The sequence below is a fragment of the Ranitomeya imitator genome, chromosome 3 (assembly GCF_032444005.1).
Source record: "Ranitomeya imitator isolate aRanImi1 chromosome 3, aRanImi1.pri, whole genome shotgun sequence".
Lineage (NCBI taxonomy): Eukaryota > Metazoa > Chordata > Amphibia > Anura > Dendrobatidae > Ranitomeya > Ranitomeya imitator.
Window position 1 is genome coordinate 811,703,357 of NC_091284.1, and position 18,862 is coordinate 811,722,218.

At 42.0% G+C, this 18,862-nt stretch overlaps 1 protein-coding gene across 2 annotated transcripts in view; it reads right to left on the reverse strand.

Moving 5' to 3' along the window:
- CCDC81 (coiled-coil domain containing 81) overlaps nucleotides 1-18,862 on the reverse strand; it is a 79,021-nt gene that overhangs the window by 26,524 nt on the left and 33,635 nt on the right. For both annotated transcript variants that reach the window (XM_069759278.1, XM_069759279.1), the window contains exons 7-8: nucleotides 4,540-4,670; nucleotides 4,249-4,366 (exon numbers count right to left, since the gene is read on the reverse strand). In XM_069759278.1, the coding sequence (XP_069615379.1) occupies nucleotides 4,249-4,366; nucleotides 4,540-4,670 (249 nt within the window). The remainder of the gene's footprint in view (nucleotides 1-4,248; nucleotides 4,367-4,539; nucleotides 4,671-18,862) is intronic.

The following is an 18,862-nucleotide window of genomic DNA, read 5'->3' on the forward strand; positions in this document are numbered from 1 at the left end:
ATAATACTTCTCCTATGTACAAGAATATAACTACTATAATACTGCCCCTATCTACAAGAATATAACTACTATAATACTGCTCCTATGTAGAAGAATATAACTACTATAATACTGCCCCCTATGTACATGAATATAACCACTATAATACTGCTCCCTATGTACAAGAATATAACTACTATAATACTGCCCCTATGTACAAGAATATAACTACTATAATACTGCTCCTATGTACAATAACATAACTACTATAATACTGCCCCTATGTACAAGAATATAACTACTATAATACTGCCCCCATGTACAAGAATGTAACTACTATAATACTGCCCCTATGTACAAGAATATAACTACTATAATACTGCCCCTATGTGCAAGAATATAACTACTATAATACTGCCCCTATGTACAAGAATATAACTACTATAATACTGCTCCTATGTACAAGAATATAACTACTATAATACTGCTCCTATGTACAAGAATATAACTACTATAATACTGCCCCCTATGTACATGAATATAACCACTATAATACTGCTCCCTATGTACAAGAATATAACTACTATAATACTGCCCCTATGTACAAGAATATAACTACTATAATACTGCTCCTATGTACAATAACATAACTACTATAATACTGCCCCTATGTACAAGAATATAACTACTATAATACTGCCCCCATGTACAAGAATGTAACTACTATAATACTGCCCCTATGTACAAGAATATAACTACTATAATACTGCCCCTATGTGCAAGAATATAACTACTATAATACTGCCCCTATGTACAAGAATATAACTACTATAATACTGCTCCTATGTACAAGAATATAACTACTATAATACTGCTCCTATGTACAAGAATATAACTACTATAATACTGCCCCTATGTACAAGAATATAACTACTATAATACTGCTCCTATGTACAATAATATAACTACTATAATACTGCCCCTATGTACAAGAATGTAACTACTATAATACTGCCCCTATGTACAAGAATATAACTACTATAATACTGCCTCCTATGTACTAGAATCTAACTACTATAATACTGCCCCTATGTACAAGGATATAACTACTATAATACTGCCCAATGTACAAGAATATAACTACTATAATACTGCCCCATATATACAAGAATATAACTACTATAATACTGCCCAATGTACAAGAATATAACTACTATAATACTGCCCAATGTACAAGAATATAACTACTATAATACTGCCCAATGTACTAGAATATATCTACTATAATACTGTCCCTATGTACAAGAATATAACTACTATAATACTGCTTATATGTACAAGAATATAACTACTATAATACTGCTCCCTATGTACAAGAATATAACTGCTATAATGCTGCCCCTATGTACAAGAATATAACTACAATAATGCTGCTCCTATGTACAAGAATATAACTACTATAATACTGCTCCTATGTACAAGAATATAACTACTATAATACTGCTCCCTATGTACAAGAATATAACTGCTATACTGCTGTGTTGTGAATTCTGTGGCAGAGCTCCCTCCTGTGGTCACAAGTGGTACTTCGGCTGATTCTCTCTGTGAGCTTCCGTTGGTGGAGGAGAGTGGTACTGCGGCTTCTGAGTTTCCTTCCTCAGGTGATGTGGTGAAGTCGTTAGGTGCTGCTCTATTTAACTCCACCTAGTGCTTTGATCCTGGCCTCCAGTCAATGTTCTAGTATTGGACCTGTTTCCTTCTGGATCGTTCCTGTGGCCTGCTGCTCTGCATAGCTAAGTTCCGCTTTTGCTATTTTGTTTGCTGTTTTTTTCTGTCCAGCTTGCTTATTTGTTTTTTCTTGCTTGCTGGAAGCTCTGGGACGCAGAGGGTGTACCTCCGTGCCGTTAGTTCGGTACGGAGGGTCTTTTTGCCCCCTTTGCGTGGTTTTTTGTAGGGTTTTGTGTTGACCGCAAAGTTACCTTTCCTATCCTCGCTCTGTTCAGAAAGTCGGGCCTCACTTTGCTAAATCTATTTCATCTCTACGTTTGTCTTTTCATCTTAACTCACAGTCATTATATGTGGGGGCTGCCTTTTCCTTTGGGGTATTTCTCTGAGGCAAGGTAGGCTTATTTTCTATCTTCAGGCTAGCTAGTTTCTCAGGCTGTGCCGAGTTGCATAGGGAGCGTTAGGCGCAATCCACGGCTGCCTCTAGTGTGGTTGGAGAGGATTAGGGATTGCGGTCAGCAGAGTTCCCACGTCTCAGAGCTCATTCTATGTTTTTGGGTTATTGGCAGGTCACGGTATGTGCTCTGACTTCTATGTCCATTGTGGTACTGAATTACCTTATCACAACACTGCTGCCCCTATGTACAAGAATATAACTACTATAATACTGATCCTATGTACTAGAATATAACTACTATAATACTGATCCTATGTACAAGAATATAACTACTATAATACTGTCCCTATGTACAATAATATAATTAATATAATACTGCTCCCATTTACAAGAATATAACTACTTTAATACTGCCCCTATGTACAAGAATATAACTACTATAATACTGCTCCCATTTACAAGAATATAACTACTATAATACTGCCCCTATGCACAAGAATATAACTACTATAATACTGCTCCCTATGTACAAGAATATAACCAGTATAATACTGCCCCTATGTACAAGAATATAACTACTATAATACTGATCCTATGTACTAGAATATAACTACTATAATACTGGCCTATGTACAAGAATATAACTACTATAATACTGCTCCTATGTACAAGAATATAACTACTATAATGCTGGCCTATGTACAAGAATATAACTACTATAATACTGCCCCTATGTACAAGAATATAACTATAATAATACTGGCCTATGTACAAGAATATAACTACTATAATACTGCCCCTATGTACAAGAATATAACCACTATAATACTGCCCCTATGTACAAGAATATAACTACTATAATACTGGCCTATGTACAAGAATATAAGTACTATAATACTGCTCCTATGTACAAGAATATGACCACTATAATACTGCTCCCTATGTAGAAGAATATAACTACTATAATACTGCCCCTATGTACAAGAATATAACTACTATAATACTGGCCTATGTACAAGAATATAAGTACTATAATACTGCTCCTATGTACAAGAATATAACTACTATAATAAAGGCCTATGTACAAGAATATAACCACTATAATACTGCTCCCTATGTAGAAGAATATAACTACTATAATACTGACCTATGTACAAGAATATAACTACTATAATACTGACCTATGTACAAGAATATAACTACTATAATACTGACCTATGTAGAAGAATATAACTACTATAATACTGCCCCTATGTACAAGAATATAACCACTATAATACTACTCCCTATGTAGAAGAATATAACTACTATAATACTGCCCCCTAAGTACATGAATATAACCACTATAATACTGCTCCCTATGTACAAGAATATAACTACTATAATACTGCCCCTATGTACAAGAATATAACTACTATAATACTGGCCTATGTACAAGAATATAACTACTATAATACTGCTCCTATGTACAAGAATATAACTACTATAATACTGATCCTATGTACAAGAATATAACTACTATAATACTGCCCCTATGTACACGAATATAACTACTATAATACTGCTCCTTATGTACAAGAATATAACTACTATAATACTGATCCTATATACAGGAATATAACTACTATAATACTGCCCCTATATACAGGAATATAACTACTATAATACTGCCCCTATGTACAAGAATATAATTACTATATTACTGCTCCTATGTATAAGAATATAACTACTATAATACTGCCTCCTATATACAAGAATATAACTACTATAATACTGCCCCTATGTACAAGAATATAACTACTATAATACTGTTCCTATGTACCAGAATATAACTGCTATAATACTGCCCCTATGTACAAGAATATAACTACTATAATACTGCTCCTATGTACAAGAATATAACTACTATAATACTGCCCCTATGTACAAGAATATAACTACTATAATACTGTTCCTATGTACCAGAATATAACTGCTATAATACTGCCCCCTATGTACAAGAATATACTATAATACTGCCACTTGTGTGTGGATCTCCCATGCCCCATGGATGGGGCACTTCTACTTGAGTTATCCACATAAGTTGTTGCACCAGTGGTAGTATTATATGGCAGCTGATGTCCAAGTTTTCCTTTATTCCCTCTTACCTTTCTGGAGCAGTTTTTGGCCTCCGGATTGCCTCCAGGTCTTCGCTGAGGCTGACGCCGGTGACTCTGGCAGGCACAATGTACTGTCTGTTCAGTAAACGTTTTCCTGGGGAGTTATCTGTATACAGGATACATATGACTTATACAATGAGGTCCATACGTATTATAGCCATACATGCACAGACAGGATGATGCGACATTACATTTGAACGCAGTATGCCCTTCGACATGAAAGTTGCATTAACAACGAAGTATCAAGCTTAAAAAAGGATTCAATATAAGTAATTTTACCTCTTCTGCCGGACACTGGTTCCTCTTTGCAATGTTCTTCTCTGTTTGGCTCCTCCATGTTCCCCACCTCTCCATATTCTTCTGGTATCGTCTCCATTCCTGTAGCTTGATCTGTTTCTTTCAGTTGCAATCTGAGAAAAAAACCTGGTAGCAGGTGTTTAATTTTCCAGCAGCTCCCCCGGAGGGGAAGTGAAGCATTACACAGTGCCCATTCATATCAATGGGTTATCTATATTATCAGGGCCGTATTTAGAGTTTCTGCTGCCCTAGGCACTCTTAGTGCTGCCTCCCCCTTTGGTGAGTATGACACTATCAGCAGTGACTTTGGCAAGAATCGCTGATGTGAAAGTCGCATTTTGCTGCATATTGGGCAGTTTTTCTGCATCTGCCGCATAACGGATCACTTACGGCAACACTGCGTTCGGCCTCATTCATTCCCTGTAGGATTTGCGGCACTTGCCGTGATCTGGCAAATGCGGTATCATACCTCCCAACTTTTGAAGAAGGAAAAGAGGTATAAAGTTTGCGGCGCGCGTAGTGCGCCGTGGCAAATTTTAGGCCACGCCTCTGACCACACCTATTTCACAACTATTCACACCCATATCCACGTCCCAACAACACCCATTTAGCATTGCTGATCACACTGTTTCATATACAATAATTATAACTGAAAACAAATATGGCCAAACAGTGCTCCATACTGTATAATGGCCACACATGATGCTCAGTACTGTATAATGGCCACACATGATGCTCCATATTGTATAATGGCCACACATGATGCTCCATACTGTATAATGGCCACACATGATTCTCCATACTGTATAATGACCCCACATGATGCTCCATACTGTATAATGGCCACACATGATGCTCCATACTGTATAATGGCCACACATGATGCTCAATACTGTACAACGGCCACACATGATGCTCAATACTGTATAACGGCCACACATGATGCTCTATACTGTATAACGGCCACACATGATGCTCCATACTGTATAATGGCCACACACAGTTCTCCATACTGTGTAATGATCCCACATAATGCTCAATACTGTATAATGGCCACACATGATGCTCCATAGTGTATAATGGCCACACATGATGCTCAATACTGTATAATGGCCACACATGATGCTCCATACTGTATAACAGCCACACATGATGCTCCATACTGTATAATGACCCCACATGATGCTCAATACTGTATAATGCCCCCCTCCCATCTTGTATGCATGGCTCATCTCCCCCCATTCTGTATGCATGGCTCATATCCCCCCTCCTGTATGTATGGCTCATCTCCCTCCCATCCCATATGCATGGCTCATATTCCCCCCCTTCCTGTATGCATGGCTCATATCCCCCTCCTGTATGCATGGCTCATCTCTCTCCCATCCCATATGCATGGCTCATATCTCCCCCTCCTGCATGCATGGCTCATATCCCGCCTCCTGTATGCATGGCTCATCTCCCTCCCATCCCATATGCATGGCTCATATCTCCCCCTCCTGTATGTATGGCTCATATTCCCCCCTCCTGTATGCATGGCTCATATTCCCCCCCTCCTGTATGCATGGCTCATATTCCCCCCCTCCTGCATGCATGGCTCATATTCCCCACTCCTGTATGCATGGCTCATATTCCCCCCCTCCTGTATGCATGGCTCATATTCCCCCCCTCCTGTATGCATGGCTCATAATCCCCCCTCCTGTATGCATGGCTCATATTCCCCCCTTCCTGTATGCATGGCTCATATTCCCCCCCTCCTGTATGCATGGCTCATATTCACCCCCCTTCCTGTATGCATGGCTCATATTCACCCCCCCTCCTGTATGAATGGCTCATATTCCCCACTGTATGCATGGCTCATCTCTCAACCCCCCTGCTCCCGATCCTGCTCCCATCTTGCATGGCTCGGCTTACCATCCTCCTTCATCCCCCCGTCCCCCTGTCCCTCATACTCACCTTTCCCACACCACGCGGCCGCGCCGAACATCCCTCTAGCTCTGTCCCGACTCCCGGCACAGCACCTTCTTCCTGCGTGAGCGGTCATGTGGTACCGCTCATTAAGGTCATGAATATGCATCCATATTCATCACCTTAATGAGCGGTACCACGTGAGCGCTGAGGACAGGATGAGCTGCCGGCGCTGAGACGGAGTTGCAGCAGGCACCGCTGGAGGAGAGTAAGTATGAAGTCTTCAGGGAGGGGGGGGGGGCAAGGGTGGGAGGGAGAGAGGGAGGGGGGGGTGCTTGACCCCAGACTTTATATATAAAAAAAAACTTGCTCAAGTGCGCCCCCCCACATCCTGCCGCCCTAGGCACGTGCCCTCAAGTGCCTAGTGGCAAATACGGCCCTGTATATTATGCAGGATGGGACAAGACCCTCAGTGGCATTTTAATGGAACTCACATGTACAGGTTATTACCAACACGATGAGTTATTCTGGCAGCCAGGGGTCTGCTGAAAGCCCCCGTCACTGCCATCTTGGTCCTCCGGCGAAGATAAGCTATAGGCTTAACTCCATGAGAAGCCGAGATATGTGCTATATATCTATATATGTAAGTGATTGAAAGATTGCAGGTGCAAGTCTCCTAAGGGGACTAGAAAATAAAGTACAAAACAAAAGCTTTTCAAAATATTTACAAAATATATCTAATATATAAAGCTGAATGTGTGTGTGTACAGTATGTATGTATGTCCGGGATTGGCATCTGCACCGTCGCAGCGTCAGCCACAAAATTTTGCACAGTCACACGTCTGGACCCCGAGAGCGTCGTAGGCTATGTTGTGAGGCGAAATTTTAACACCTCGCGTTCCAATTCACCAAACAATTTTGCCTCTATCTACATAATGGGGAAAAAGTGAAAGGAAAAGTGTTGGAGGCAAATTGACAGCTGCCAGATGTGAACAAGGGGGACTTAAAGAATGAGAGCGATGGCGCCAAAGAGTATATACCGTACAGTCGCTAAGGTGGGGCCCCGACATGGGATACTCACCACACACGGGGATATGGACACACACAAAATGCGCCACACACTACCACGTGCTTGAACACATATTACCCTCAGCACACATTTCACCACACATACACCAACCTCGCCACATAAAAGTCGAAACACAAAAGTCGCCGCTCAAAACTCGCCACGCGCAAAACTAGGCTCACGCAAAACTCGTCACACGTGCAAAACTCACCTCATGGAAAACTCCGCCACACGCGGAAAAATTGCCACATGCACAAAAGTTGCAACACATGCAAAAGTTGCCTCACACAAAACTTGCACATACTCAAAACGCACCACACATAAAACTCGCCACGCGCAAAACTCGCCATGCGCAAAACTTGCTGCACACAACTTGCTACACTAACCTGTCACATGCAACTCGACACAAAAAGTTGCTACACGCATGTCGCCACACAAAACTCATCTCACAAAAGTCGCTACATGCATGTCGCCACACGCAACTCAACACACACATGAAACTCACCATAAAACACACACAAGTCTGGTATTATAGTAACATAACATAGTAACATAGTTAGTAAGGCCGAAAAAAGACATTTGTCCATCCAGTTCAGCCTATATTCCATCATAATAAATCCCCAGATCTACGTCCTTCTACAGAACCTAATTGTATGATACAATATTGTTCTGCTCCAGGAAGACATCCAGGCCTCTCTTGAACCCCTCGACTGAGTTCGCCATCACCACCTCCTCAGGCAAGCAATTCCAGATTCTCACTGCCCTAACAGTAAATAATCCTCTTCTATGTTGGTGGAAAAACCTTCTCTCCTCCAGACACAAAGAATGCCCCCTTGTGCCCGTCACCTTCCTTGGTATAAACAGATCCTCAGCGAGATATTTGTATTGTCCCCTTATATACTTATACATGGTTATTAGATCGCCCCTCAGTCGTCTTTTTTCTAGACTAAATAATCCTAATTTCGCTAATCTATCTGGGTATTGTAGTTCTCCCATCCCCTTTATTATCCTTCAAAAATAAAAATCTGATTAATAAGCAGACAAACTACAAGAGCAACAACTGTACCATATATGAAATACGGCAGCTGTCAGTCACATGACCTGTCTATTATGTGTATGTGTGAGCTAATATATACTGCCAAAGGGGAGGGCTTCCTGTTGGCTGGGGATTTATCAGGCTGCCAATTTAGCTTACAAATACTGAGGTAAAAATACTGAGCAAATAACGTGTGAACGCGGTCTAATACAGGAGGAGATGACATACAGGTATATACTATATACAGGAGGAGATGACACACACATATACTATATACAGGAGGAGATGACACACAGGTATATACTATATACAGGAGGAGATGACACACAGGTATATACTAGATACAGGGGAGATGACACACACATATATACTATATACAGGGGAGATGACACAGGTATATACTATATACAGGAGGAGATGACATACAGGCATATACTATATACAGGAGGAGATGACACACATATATACTATATACAGGAGCAGATGACACACAGGTATATACTATATACAGGGGAGATGACACACACAGGTATATACTATATACAGGAGGAGATGACACAGGTATATACTATATACAGGAGCAGATGACACACAGGTATATACTATATACAGGAGATGACATACAGGTATATACTATATACAGGAGGAGATGACTTACAGGTATATACTATATACAGGAGATGACACACGTATATACTATATACAGGAGGAGATGACATACAGGTATCTATATATATAATTGCCTAAGGGTTTTTCCGTCTGTCTGTCTGTCTGTCTGTCTGTCTGTCTGTCCTGGAAATCCCGCGTCTCTGATTGGTCGAGGCCGCCAGGCCAGCAACGGGCACAGCGACGATGATGTCATAAAGGACGTAGACATCCCACACCTGATTGGTCGAGGCCACCAATCAGCAACGGGCACAGCGACGATGATGTCATAATGGTTGCCATGGCGACAATGATGTCATAAACGTTGCCTCGACTAATCAGCGACGGGCACAGTCTGCCACGAATTCTGGAATCATCATTGTCCATATACTACGGGGACATGCATATTCTAGAATACCCGAGGCCGCCAGGCTTCGACCAATCAGCAGCGGGCACAGCGACGATGATGTCATAAAGGACATAGAAATCCCACGTTTCTGATTCAGCGACGGGCACAGTATCGACGTAGATGTCATAATGGTTGCCATGGCGACGATGACGTCATAAAGGTTGCCTCGACCAATCAGCGACGGGCACAGTCTGCCACGAATTCTGGAATCATCATTGTCCATATACTACGGGGACATGCATATTCTAGAATACCCGATGCGTTAGAATCGGGCCACAATCTAGTATACTATATAAAAGAGGAGATGACACATAGGTATATAGAGGAGGAGATGATATACAGCAGGTATATACTATATACAGGGGAGATGACATACAGGTATATACTATATACAGGAGATGACATACAGGTATATACTATATATAGGAGGAGATGACATACAGGTATATACTATATACAGGAGGAGATGACACACAGGTATATACTATATACAGGAGGAGATGACATACAGGTATACACTATATATAGGAGGCGATGACATACAGGTATATAGTATATACAGAAGAGATGACATACAGGTATATACAGGAGGAGATGACACATAGGTATATACAAAATACAGGAGGAGATGACACACAGCAGGTATATACTATTTACAGGGGAGATGACATACAGGTATATACTATATAAAGGAGATGACATATAGATGTATACTATATATAAGGGAGATGACAAACATGTATATACTGAGGGGAAAATTAGAGGTGCGAGGTGAAAATGAGGAGTGTGAGGTGAAAATTAAACGGTGTGAGTGCAAAATGAGAGGAGTGAGGGAAAATAGTGGAGTGATCAGAAAATGACAGATGTGAGGTCGAAATGATAAGTGTTAGGGGGGAATGAGAAGAGTGAGGGGGAAAATAAGAGGAGTGAGGGGAAAAATGAGAGGTGTAAGGGAGAAAATGAGAGATGTGAGGGGGAAAATGAGAGGCGTGATGGGAAAATAAGAGAAGTGAGGTGCTATAACTAACCACAGATATTTACTATGCCCAGGCAACGCTGGGCTCTTCAGCTAGTATATATTATATATATAAATATATATAAATTCGCCCTGCCACTTTATTCACCAATAAAAATAATGAAATATAAAAACATAAAAAAATAAACATATTTGATATGTTTGTGGCATCCAGAGAAGTCCAGGCTTTCAAAATATCAATTTTTTTTAACCTGGTTGGTAAATGTCGCAATGTGAATTAAAAAACAAAAACCACAGGATATCAATTTTTCGATCTCCCCTCCTCGCTAAAAAAAAGTGCAATGAACAAAATATCAAAATGTAATTTTTTTAATACAATTCTACACTTTGTTTCTACATTTAAATGTTTTAAAAAAACTGTACAAGTTTGGTAAAAGCCTAAAACTTATTATTCAGGAGTCATTTTTACCCCAGAGTGAACGCTATGAAAACAAAATCCCAAAAACCAAAACCGAGCCAGAATTGCAATTTCTTTTTACAGTTTCACAGCATTTAGAATTTTTTATTTTCCAGTACATTAATTGTTAGAAAGAAAGAATGGTTACAAAAAACAAAATAGGGATTTTTGTGTACTCACCGTAAAATCCTTTTCTCCGAGCCATTCATTGGGGGACACAGACCGTGGGTGTATGCTGCTGCCACTAGGATGCTGACGCTAAGTGATACAAAGAAAGTTAGCTCCTCCTCTGCAGTGTATACCCTCCTGCTGGCTCTCAGCTAACCAGTTCAGTGCAATAGCAGTAGGAGATCAATAACGACATATGAGATTATAACTACTGATGAGCGAATATACTTGTTACTCGAGATTTCCCTAGCACGCTCGGGGGTCCTTCGAGTATTTTTTAGTGCTCGGAAATTTAGTTTTTAATTCCGCAGCTGAATGATTTATATCTGTTAGCCAGCATAAGTACATGTGGGGATTCCCTAGCAACCAGGCAACTCCAACATGTACTTATGCTGACTAACAGATGTAAATCATTCAGCTACGGCAAGAAAAACTAAATCTCCGAGTACTAAAAAATACTTGGAGGACCCCCGAGCATGGTCGAGAAATCTTGAGTAACGAATATATTCGCTCATCACTAATTATAACATGTCAAAATCATAAAACAAGTACAAGCTAATAACAGGGTGGGAGCTGTGTCCCCCAATGAATGGCTCGGAGAAAAGGATTTTACGGTGAGTACACAAAAATCCCTATTTCTCCTTCGCCTCATTGGGGGACACAGACCGTGGGACGTCCCAAAGCAGTCCCTGGGTGGGGGCAACATCAGATGAGGCCTTGTGTAACCGCTACTTACAAGTGCGCCACTGCGGCTTGCAGTGTCCGCCTGCCCAGACTCACATCTGTGGAAGTCTGGGAATTATAGTGCTTCGAGAATGCATGCAGACTGGACGAACACAAGCTTGCAGGCATGCTTTGCCGACGCCTGGTGCCTAGAACCCAAGAAACCATGAAAGACAGGGTTGGAGATAGGCTGACATCTAACACGGAAGGACACCTGGATGGTGAAACGAATCCACCAGGCTAACATGGCAGATGAAACGGCTAAACCCTTCCTGTAACCGTCAGGAAGCCTTTCTCTTACCGTCAGGAAGCCCAAATAGTGTCCAACCTTCGGAAGGACGCCATCTTCGATACATATCTACTTAGAGCACTCTATTTGTTCAGAATATAATATGAGGAACCCATTCCGTTTTGTGGACTGGTGCCGAAAGAGATGAGGGAAGAACGATGTCCTCGTTACAGTGGAAATACGATACCACCTTGGTAACAAGGGACGGGGATGGCCTGAGGACAACCTTGCCTTGATGGTAAAAAGGAAAAAAGTCTGAAAGAACAGAGAGGCTAGCTCCGAAGACTCGTGAGGATGACAAGATCACAGAGAATAAAGGGCGGCTGTCCCTGATAGTAAAGTCTGTCCGGAACAAAATGAGTCTACTGTAAGACTCCCAGGACCATTAAGGACCCAAAGATCTAACGGGATGCGATAGGGAAGAACCACATGTGAAAACTTCCTGCGAGAACGTCCCTACTTGCAGTCTTGTTACAATGAGACGGAAAAAGAGTACTAGTTCCACAAACGAAAAACCTGACATGGTAAGTGCGGATCTCCCAGGATCACTGGGGCCCTTCTTGCTTCCGAAAGGCTCTCAGAAGTAATGGAAGAGAGGTTATGGAAACTGGTACCATGGAAGAACCAGAGCATGCACTGTGATGGCTTTTTGGATCTCGAGGCCGAACCATGAACTTGAGTACATTAGCATTCAGTCTGGACGCCATCCGATCTACATCTGGAGTGCTCCAGTGAAGGCAGATCCGATGGAAGACTTCCGGGTGAAGTTCCCCCTCACTTGAGGTGGGACCCTGATGGCTGAAGAAGTCTGCCGCCCAGAGTTCTACTCCTGGGATGTGTACTGCCGAGATCACCGAATGTTAGATCTCGGCCCATCAGAGAATGTGAGGTACCTCGGCCATGGTGCCTGACCGTGGGTACCTGCTAGATGATTGACCTATAGCACAGCCGTGGCAGTTTCCAATTGAATTCGGATGGGGTGACTCGCCAGAAGGCAGTGGACCTTTTTCCGTTTAAGTAATGGCTCAACGGAGGAACGCCATCCGAAGGAGGACTTTGTCAAGCTTCATAGAAGTTTGAAATCCAGGATCGGTCTTACTTTTCTGTTTTGTCCATTTAAAAGGACAGTAGGATTCCAATTATGCATTAAAAGTTCACTACTATTAGTGTTGGTTTTTGCTGTGTTATAGCACCACCCAGTGGTGGTTAAATTTATTACCTGTGTTTTTTAGTAATAATTAGAGTGTTGCATTGTGGGTTTGCACCAAGGCATTTTGGCATGAGGAACCTCCATTTTCTCCCTGTGTTCTTCCTGGACACACATGCTCTTCTGCTGTGTTGGAACTACCTCACTTACTTGCCATCCTGGTTAAGTTTATCCGGTAAGATCATTATCCCTGTTCTTGCAATGTAGTGTTGTACATAATGTGATTAACTGTATAGCAGTCAGTACACAGGAAACGTGATTACCAGGGACTTACTGTATGTAGTTATGTACATAGGTTGCGTCATACTGTATACTTTCTTTGTCAGTTGTAAAGTATCAGCTGTGTGATTGTTTAGCCCAATACTTATATATGTTATTTGTATTCCTTTAGTTTTACCGCATTTCAATACTTGTTACCAATATAGCCCAATACTTATATATGTCACTAGCTGAAGAGCCCGGCGTTGCCTGGGCATAGTAAATATCTGTGGTTAGTTATAGCACGTCACTTCTCTTATTTTCCCATCACGCCTCTCATTTTCCCCCTCACATCTCTCATTTTCTCCCTCACACCTCTCATTTTCTCCCTCACTCCTCTCATTCCCGCCTAACACTTGTCATTTCGACCTCACATCTGTCATTTTCCGATCACTACACTATTTTCCCTCACTCCTCTCATTTTGCACTCACACCTTTTCATTTTCACCTCACACCTCTCATTTTCACATCAGTATATACATGTTTGTCATCTCCCTTATTTATAATATACACCTTTATGTCATCTCCTGTATATAGTATATACCTGTATATCATCTCCCCTGTATATAGTATATACCTGCTGTGTGTCATCTCCCTTGTATATAGTATATACCTGTATGTCATCTCCTCCTATATATAGTATATACCTGTATGTCATCTCCTCCTATATATAGTATATACCTGTATGTCATCTCCTATATATAGTATATACCTGTATGTCATCTCCTACTATATATAGTATATACCTGTATGTCATCTCCTCCTGTATATAGTATATACCTGTGTGTCATCTCCCCTGTATATAGTATATATCTGTGTGTCATCTCCTCCTGTATATAGTATATACCTGTATGTCATCTTCTATATATAGCATATACCTGTATGTCATCTCCTCCTGTATATAGTATATACCTGTAGGTAATCTGCTCCTGTATATAGTATATACCTGTGTGTCATCTCCTCCTGTATATAGTATATACCTGTATGTCATCTCATCCTGTATATAGTATGTACCTGTATGTCATCTCCTCCTTTATATAGTATATACCTGTGTGTCATCTCTCCTGTATATAGTATATATATATATGTGTGTCATCTCCCCTGTATATAGTATATACCTGTGTGATCTCCTGTATTAGACCTCGTTAACACGTTATTTGCTCAGTATTTTTACCTCAGTATTTGTAAGATAAATTGGCAGCCTGATAAATCCCCAGCCAACAGGAAGCCCTCCCCCTGGCAGTATATATTAGCTCACACATACATATAATAGACAGGTCATGTGACTGACAGCTGCCGTATTTCCTATATGGTACATTTGTTGCTCTTGTAGTTTGTCTGCTTATTAATCAGATTTTTATTTTTGAAGGCTAATACCAGACTTGTGTGTGTTTTAGGGCGAGTTTCGTTTGTCAAGTTGTGTGTGTTGAGTTGCGTGTGGCGACATGCATGTAGCGACTTTTGTGAGATGAGTTTTGTGTGGCAACATGCGTGTAGCAACTTTTTGTGTGTCGAGTTGCATGTGACAGGTTAGTGTAGCAAATTGTGTGCAGCAAGTTTTGCGCATGGCGAGTTTTGCGCGTGGTGAGTTTTATGTCTGGTGCCTTTTGAGTATGTGCAAGTTTTGTGTGAGGCAACTTTTGCATGTGTTGCAAATTTTGTGCATGTGGCAATTTTTCCGCATGTGCAAGTTTTGCGTGTGGCGAGTTTTCCATGAGGTGAGTTTTGCACTTGTGGCGAGTTTTGCGTGAGCCTATTTTTTGCATGTGGTGAGTTTTGCGCGTGGTGAGTTTTGAGTGGCGACTTTTGTGTTTCGACTTTTATGTGGCGAGGTTGGTGTATGTGTGGTGAAATGTGTGCTGAGGGTGGTATATGTGTTCAAGCACGTGGTAGTGTGTGGCGCATTTTGTGTGTGTGTTCATATCCCCGTGTGTGGTGAGTATCCCATGTCGGGGCCCCACCTTAGCAACTGATCGGTATATACTCTTTGGCGCCATCGCTCTCACTCTTTAAGTCCCCCTTGTTCACATCTGGCAGCTGTCAATTTGCCTCCTACACTTTTCCTTTCACTTTTCCCCATTATGTAGATAGGGGAAAAATAGTTTGGTGAATTGGAAAGCGCGGGGTTAAAATTTCACCTCACAACATAGCCTATGACGCTCTCAGGGTCCAGACGTGTGACTGTGCAAAATTTTGTTTCTGTAGCTGCGACGCCTCCAACACTTTTCATTTCACTTTTTCCCCATTATGTAGATAGGGGCAAAATTGTTTGGTGAATTGGAAAGCGCGGGGTTAAAATTTCACCTCACAACGTAGCCTATGACGCTCTCGGGGTCCAGACGTGTGACTGTGCAAAATTTTGTTTCTGTAGCTGCGACGCCTCCAACACTTTTCCTTTCACTTTTTTCCCCATTATGTAGATAGGGGCAAAATTGTTTGGTGAATTGGAAAGCGCGGGGTTAAAATTTCACCTCACAACGTAGCCTATGACGCTCTCAGGGTCCAGACGTGTGACTGTGCAAAATTTTGTTTCTGTAGCTGCGACGCTTCCAACACTTTTCCTTTCACTTTTTTCCCCATTATGTAGATAGGGGCAAAATTGTTTGGTGAATTGGAACGCGCGGGGTTAAAATTTCGCCTCACAATCACACACACATTCAGCTTTATATAGTAGATTTGTATTCCTTTAGTTTTACCGCATTTCAATACTTGTTACCAATATAGCCCAATACTTATATATGTAATTTGTATTCCTTTAGTTTTACCGCATTTCAATACCTGTTACCAATAAACAAGTTAGACTACAGAGAACAGTCTGCTTATTTGGAAGACAGAAGTGGTTTATGCTGTATGTTGGATCACACACCGTATCAACGTGTATGAAGACAGAACACTTTTCAGTCCCCCTTTTTTGGAACCAAGATCCCTTACACTGTCCTGGACAATGCTTCCACTGCTGGCTGGGTCTATAGGAAACATGCGATCCTTTGTTCCTGCGTGGGAAACGCTCCCAACTTTTCACCGAATAACCAACCACTCTGTTAAGGGAGTGATGTCAGAGGCCTTTTGAATGCAGAGTACGCTTCCATTCTCTGAGCTATAATGTCCTTCTGAGTGTAATGGCATTTGCTGCTAACAGCACCGTGCAACTAGCCGCATCCAAGAGGCGTGAACCACATTGTCTCCCGCTCAAGAGATTTGATTGGCCAGCTGTACTGTCTACGGGAAAAGGTTACTGTTGTGAATCAAAGTAGTTAAGGTCTCCGACCAGGAGACCATTGCTTTAGCAACCCATGAGGCCGCTAAGAGAGGGTAGAGCATTGAACTCGAGGCCGCAAGACGGAACGAACCAGATTTGCTATCTGACAGTCCGTGGTATTTTTAATTGATGACCCATCGGGCAGGGATACTGGAAGGTATACCACAGGAGATTCTACCCGGTTAATCTGCCACGTGGCAGAGTGCTCGGCTGCATCCAGGTCAGGAAACAGCCTTCTCTTGCTATCACCGCTCTCTTTTGACCGTGCAGAGTTAAAATGATGAACCCTCAATCTACCATCCTTTTAACAGGGAAGTGGAGAGGGATCGTCCGCCTTCTTGCATCATCCGCTAGATAGTGGTGATGCAGAGGGGGCTGCTCAGATGCCAAAAGGATGCCTCTGTGCATCCACAGAGTTCAGGTCCCCGGGTGGACAGGGCTGGTTGTCCGGCGTTAGGCCTGGCTGCAGAAGAGGATACATGGAGGCGACACTCCATGTGCTCATCTGTTGATGGTGTGGGGAGATCGGTGCCCTTTAAAGGACCCGGCCGTCGCCCCTAAAAATCAGACCAGGTATGGCATCCCACGTTCTAGGGGGGTATACGTGGAGGGGACACCCCACGTGTTTGCATATTGGCTGAAAAAGGATACCGCGCTTAAAGAGGCTTCTATCCAATGAATCGCTTATCTGGACACTCCCTGTCCGAGTGAATGGCAAATGCTCCACGAGGCAGTTTAGTCTCCTTATGAGGGACACTGCGTGATCTAGAGTAGAACCGGAGTCCTTGTCAATCTACAGAGATTGGTTGATGATATAAATAGGTGAATCCCATCCTTTTCTGAAGCTCTGGCGAGACCAGATCCAAGGCAATATCCGATCCATATTCAGAGTCTTGTTCTCAGCAAATCATTGGTGAGGGAGATCAGGAAATGAAGCTTCCGTTTTCTAGACGCCTGTACATTTCTAGACGCCTGTACGTTTCTAGAATACTTGTGGCCCCTGCTAGCTGACGGCTCCCATGTAGGAGAGGGACCATCTATATCGGTCCTGAGAGCACTCTGAGCCACAGAGGGTTCACGGAGGGATTCAATCTCTTGGTCCGAGAAGCCATGGTTTGCGGTCTCTGGGATAAGCTGGGATCTGCGGCGGAGGCTCCTGGTCATGTGCCTTTAAGACGAGGAAATACTGGTCATGTGACTTTAAGACTAGGGAATGTTGGTCTTGAGCCTTTAAGAACAGGGAATACTGGTCATGTGCCCTTAAGACCAGGGAATGCTGGTCAAGTGCCTTTAAGACCAGGGAATACTGGTCATGTGCCTTTAAGACCAGGGAATACTGGTTATGTGCCCTTAAGAGCAGGGAATACTGCTCATGTGCCTTTAAGGCCAGGAAAAACTTGTCATGTGCCTTTAAGACCATGGAATACTGGTCATGTGCCTTTAAGACCATGGAATACTGGTCATGTGCCTTTAAGACCAGTCAAACAGGCAGCAGTTATGATATTGACCTGAGGGGCCGGTCTAGAAACCTGACCTCCAGACCAAAGTTATAAATTTAGGCTGCAGACAGAGAATTGTGTTCACATGATGGGGGCAGCCTGGGAAGCTGGTGTGATCCAATCTGCATTCTTCCTACCCTCAGGGAGCAGAAAGCAGACTACCAGTTAGATAATTTCTGTAAGTTCTCCTGTTTATTTTGATATCGTTTGCATAAATTGTATGTCTTTTTATTATAATATTTTTATACCTTTTTCTTATTGTAAGCATTGAACCTTTTGTTATTAAAGTATAAAACTTTAACAAGTTGAACCTTGAATGTTCTAAAAGAATCCATAGCCTAAGGTGTGTGAGCCTTATGAGTGATAGACATATTTTTATTAGTATTATTATTTTCCGGGACTCATCAC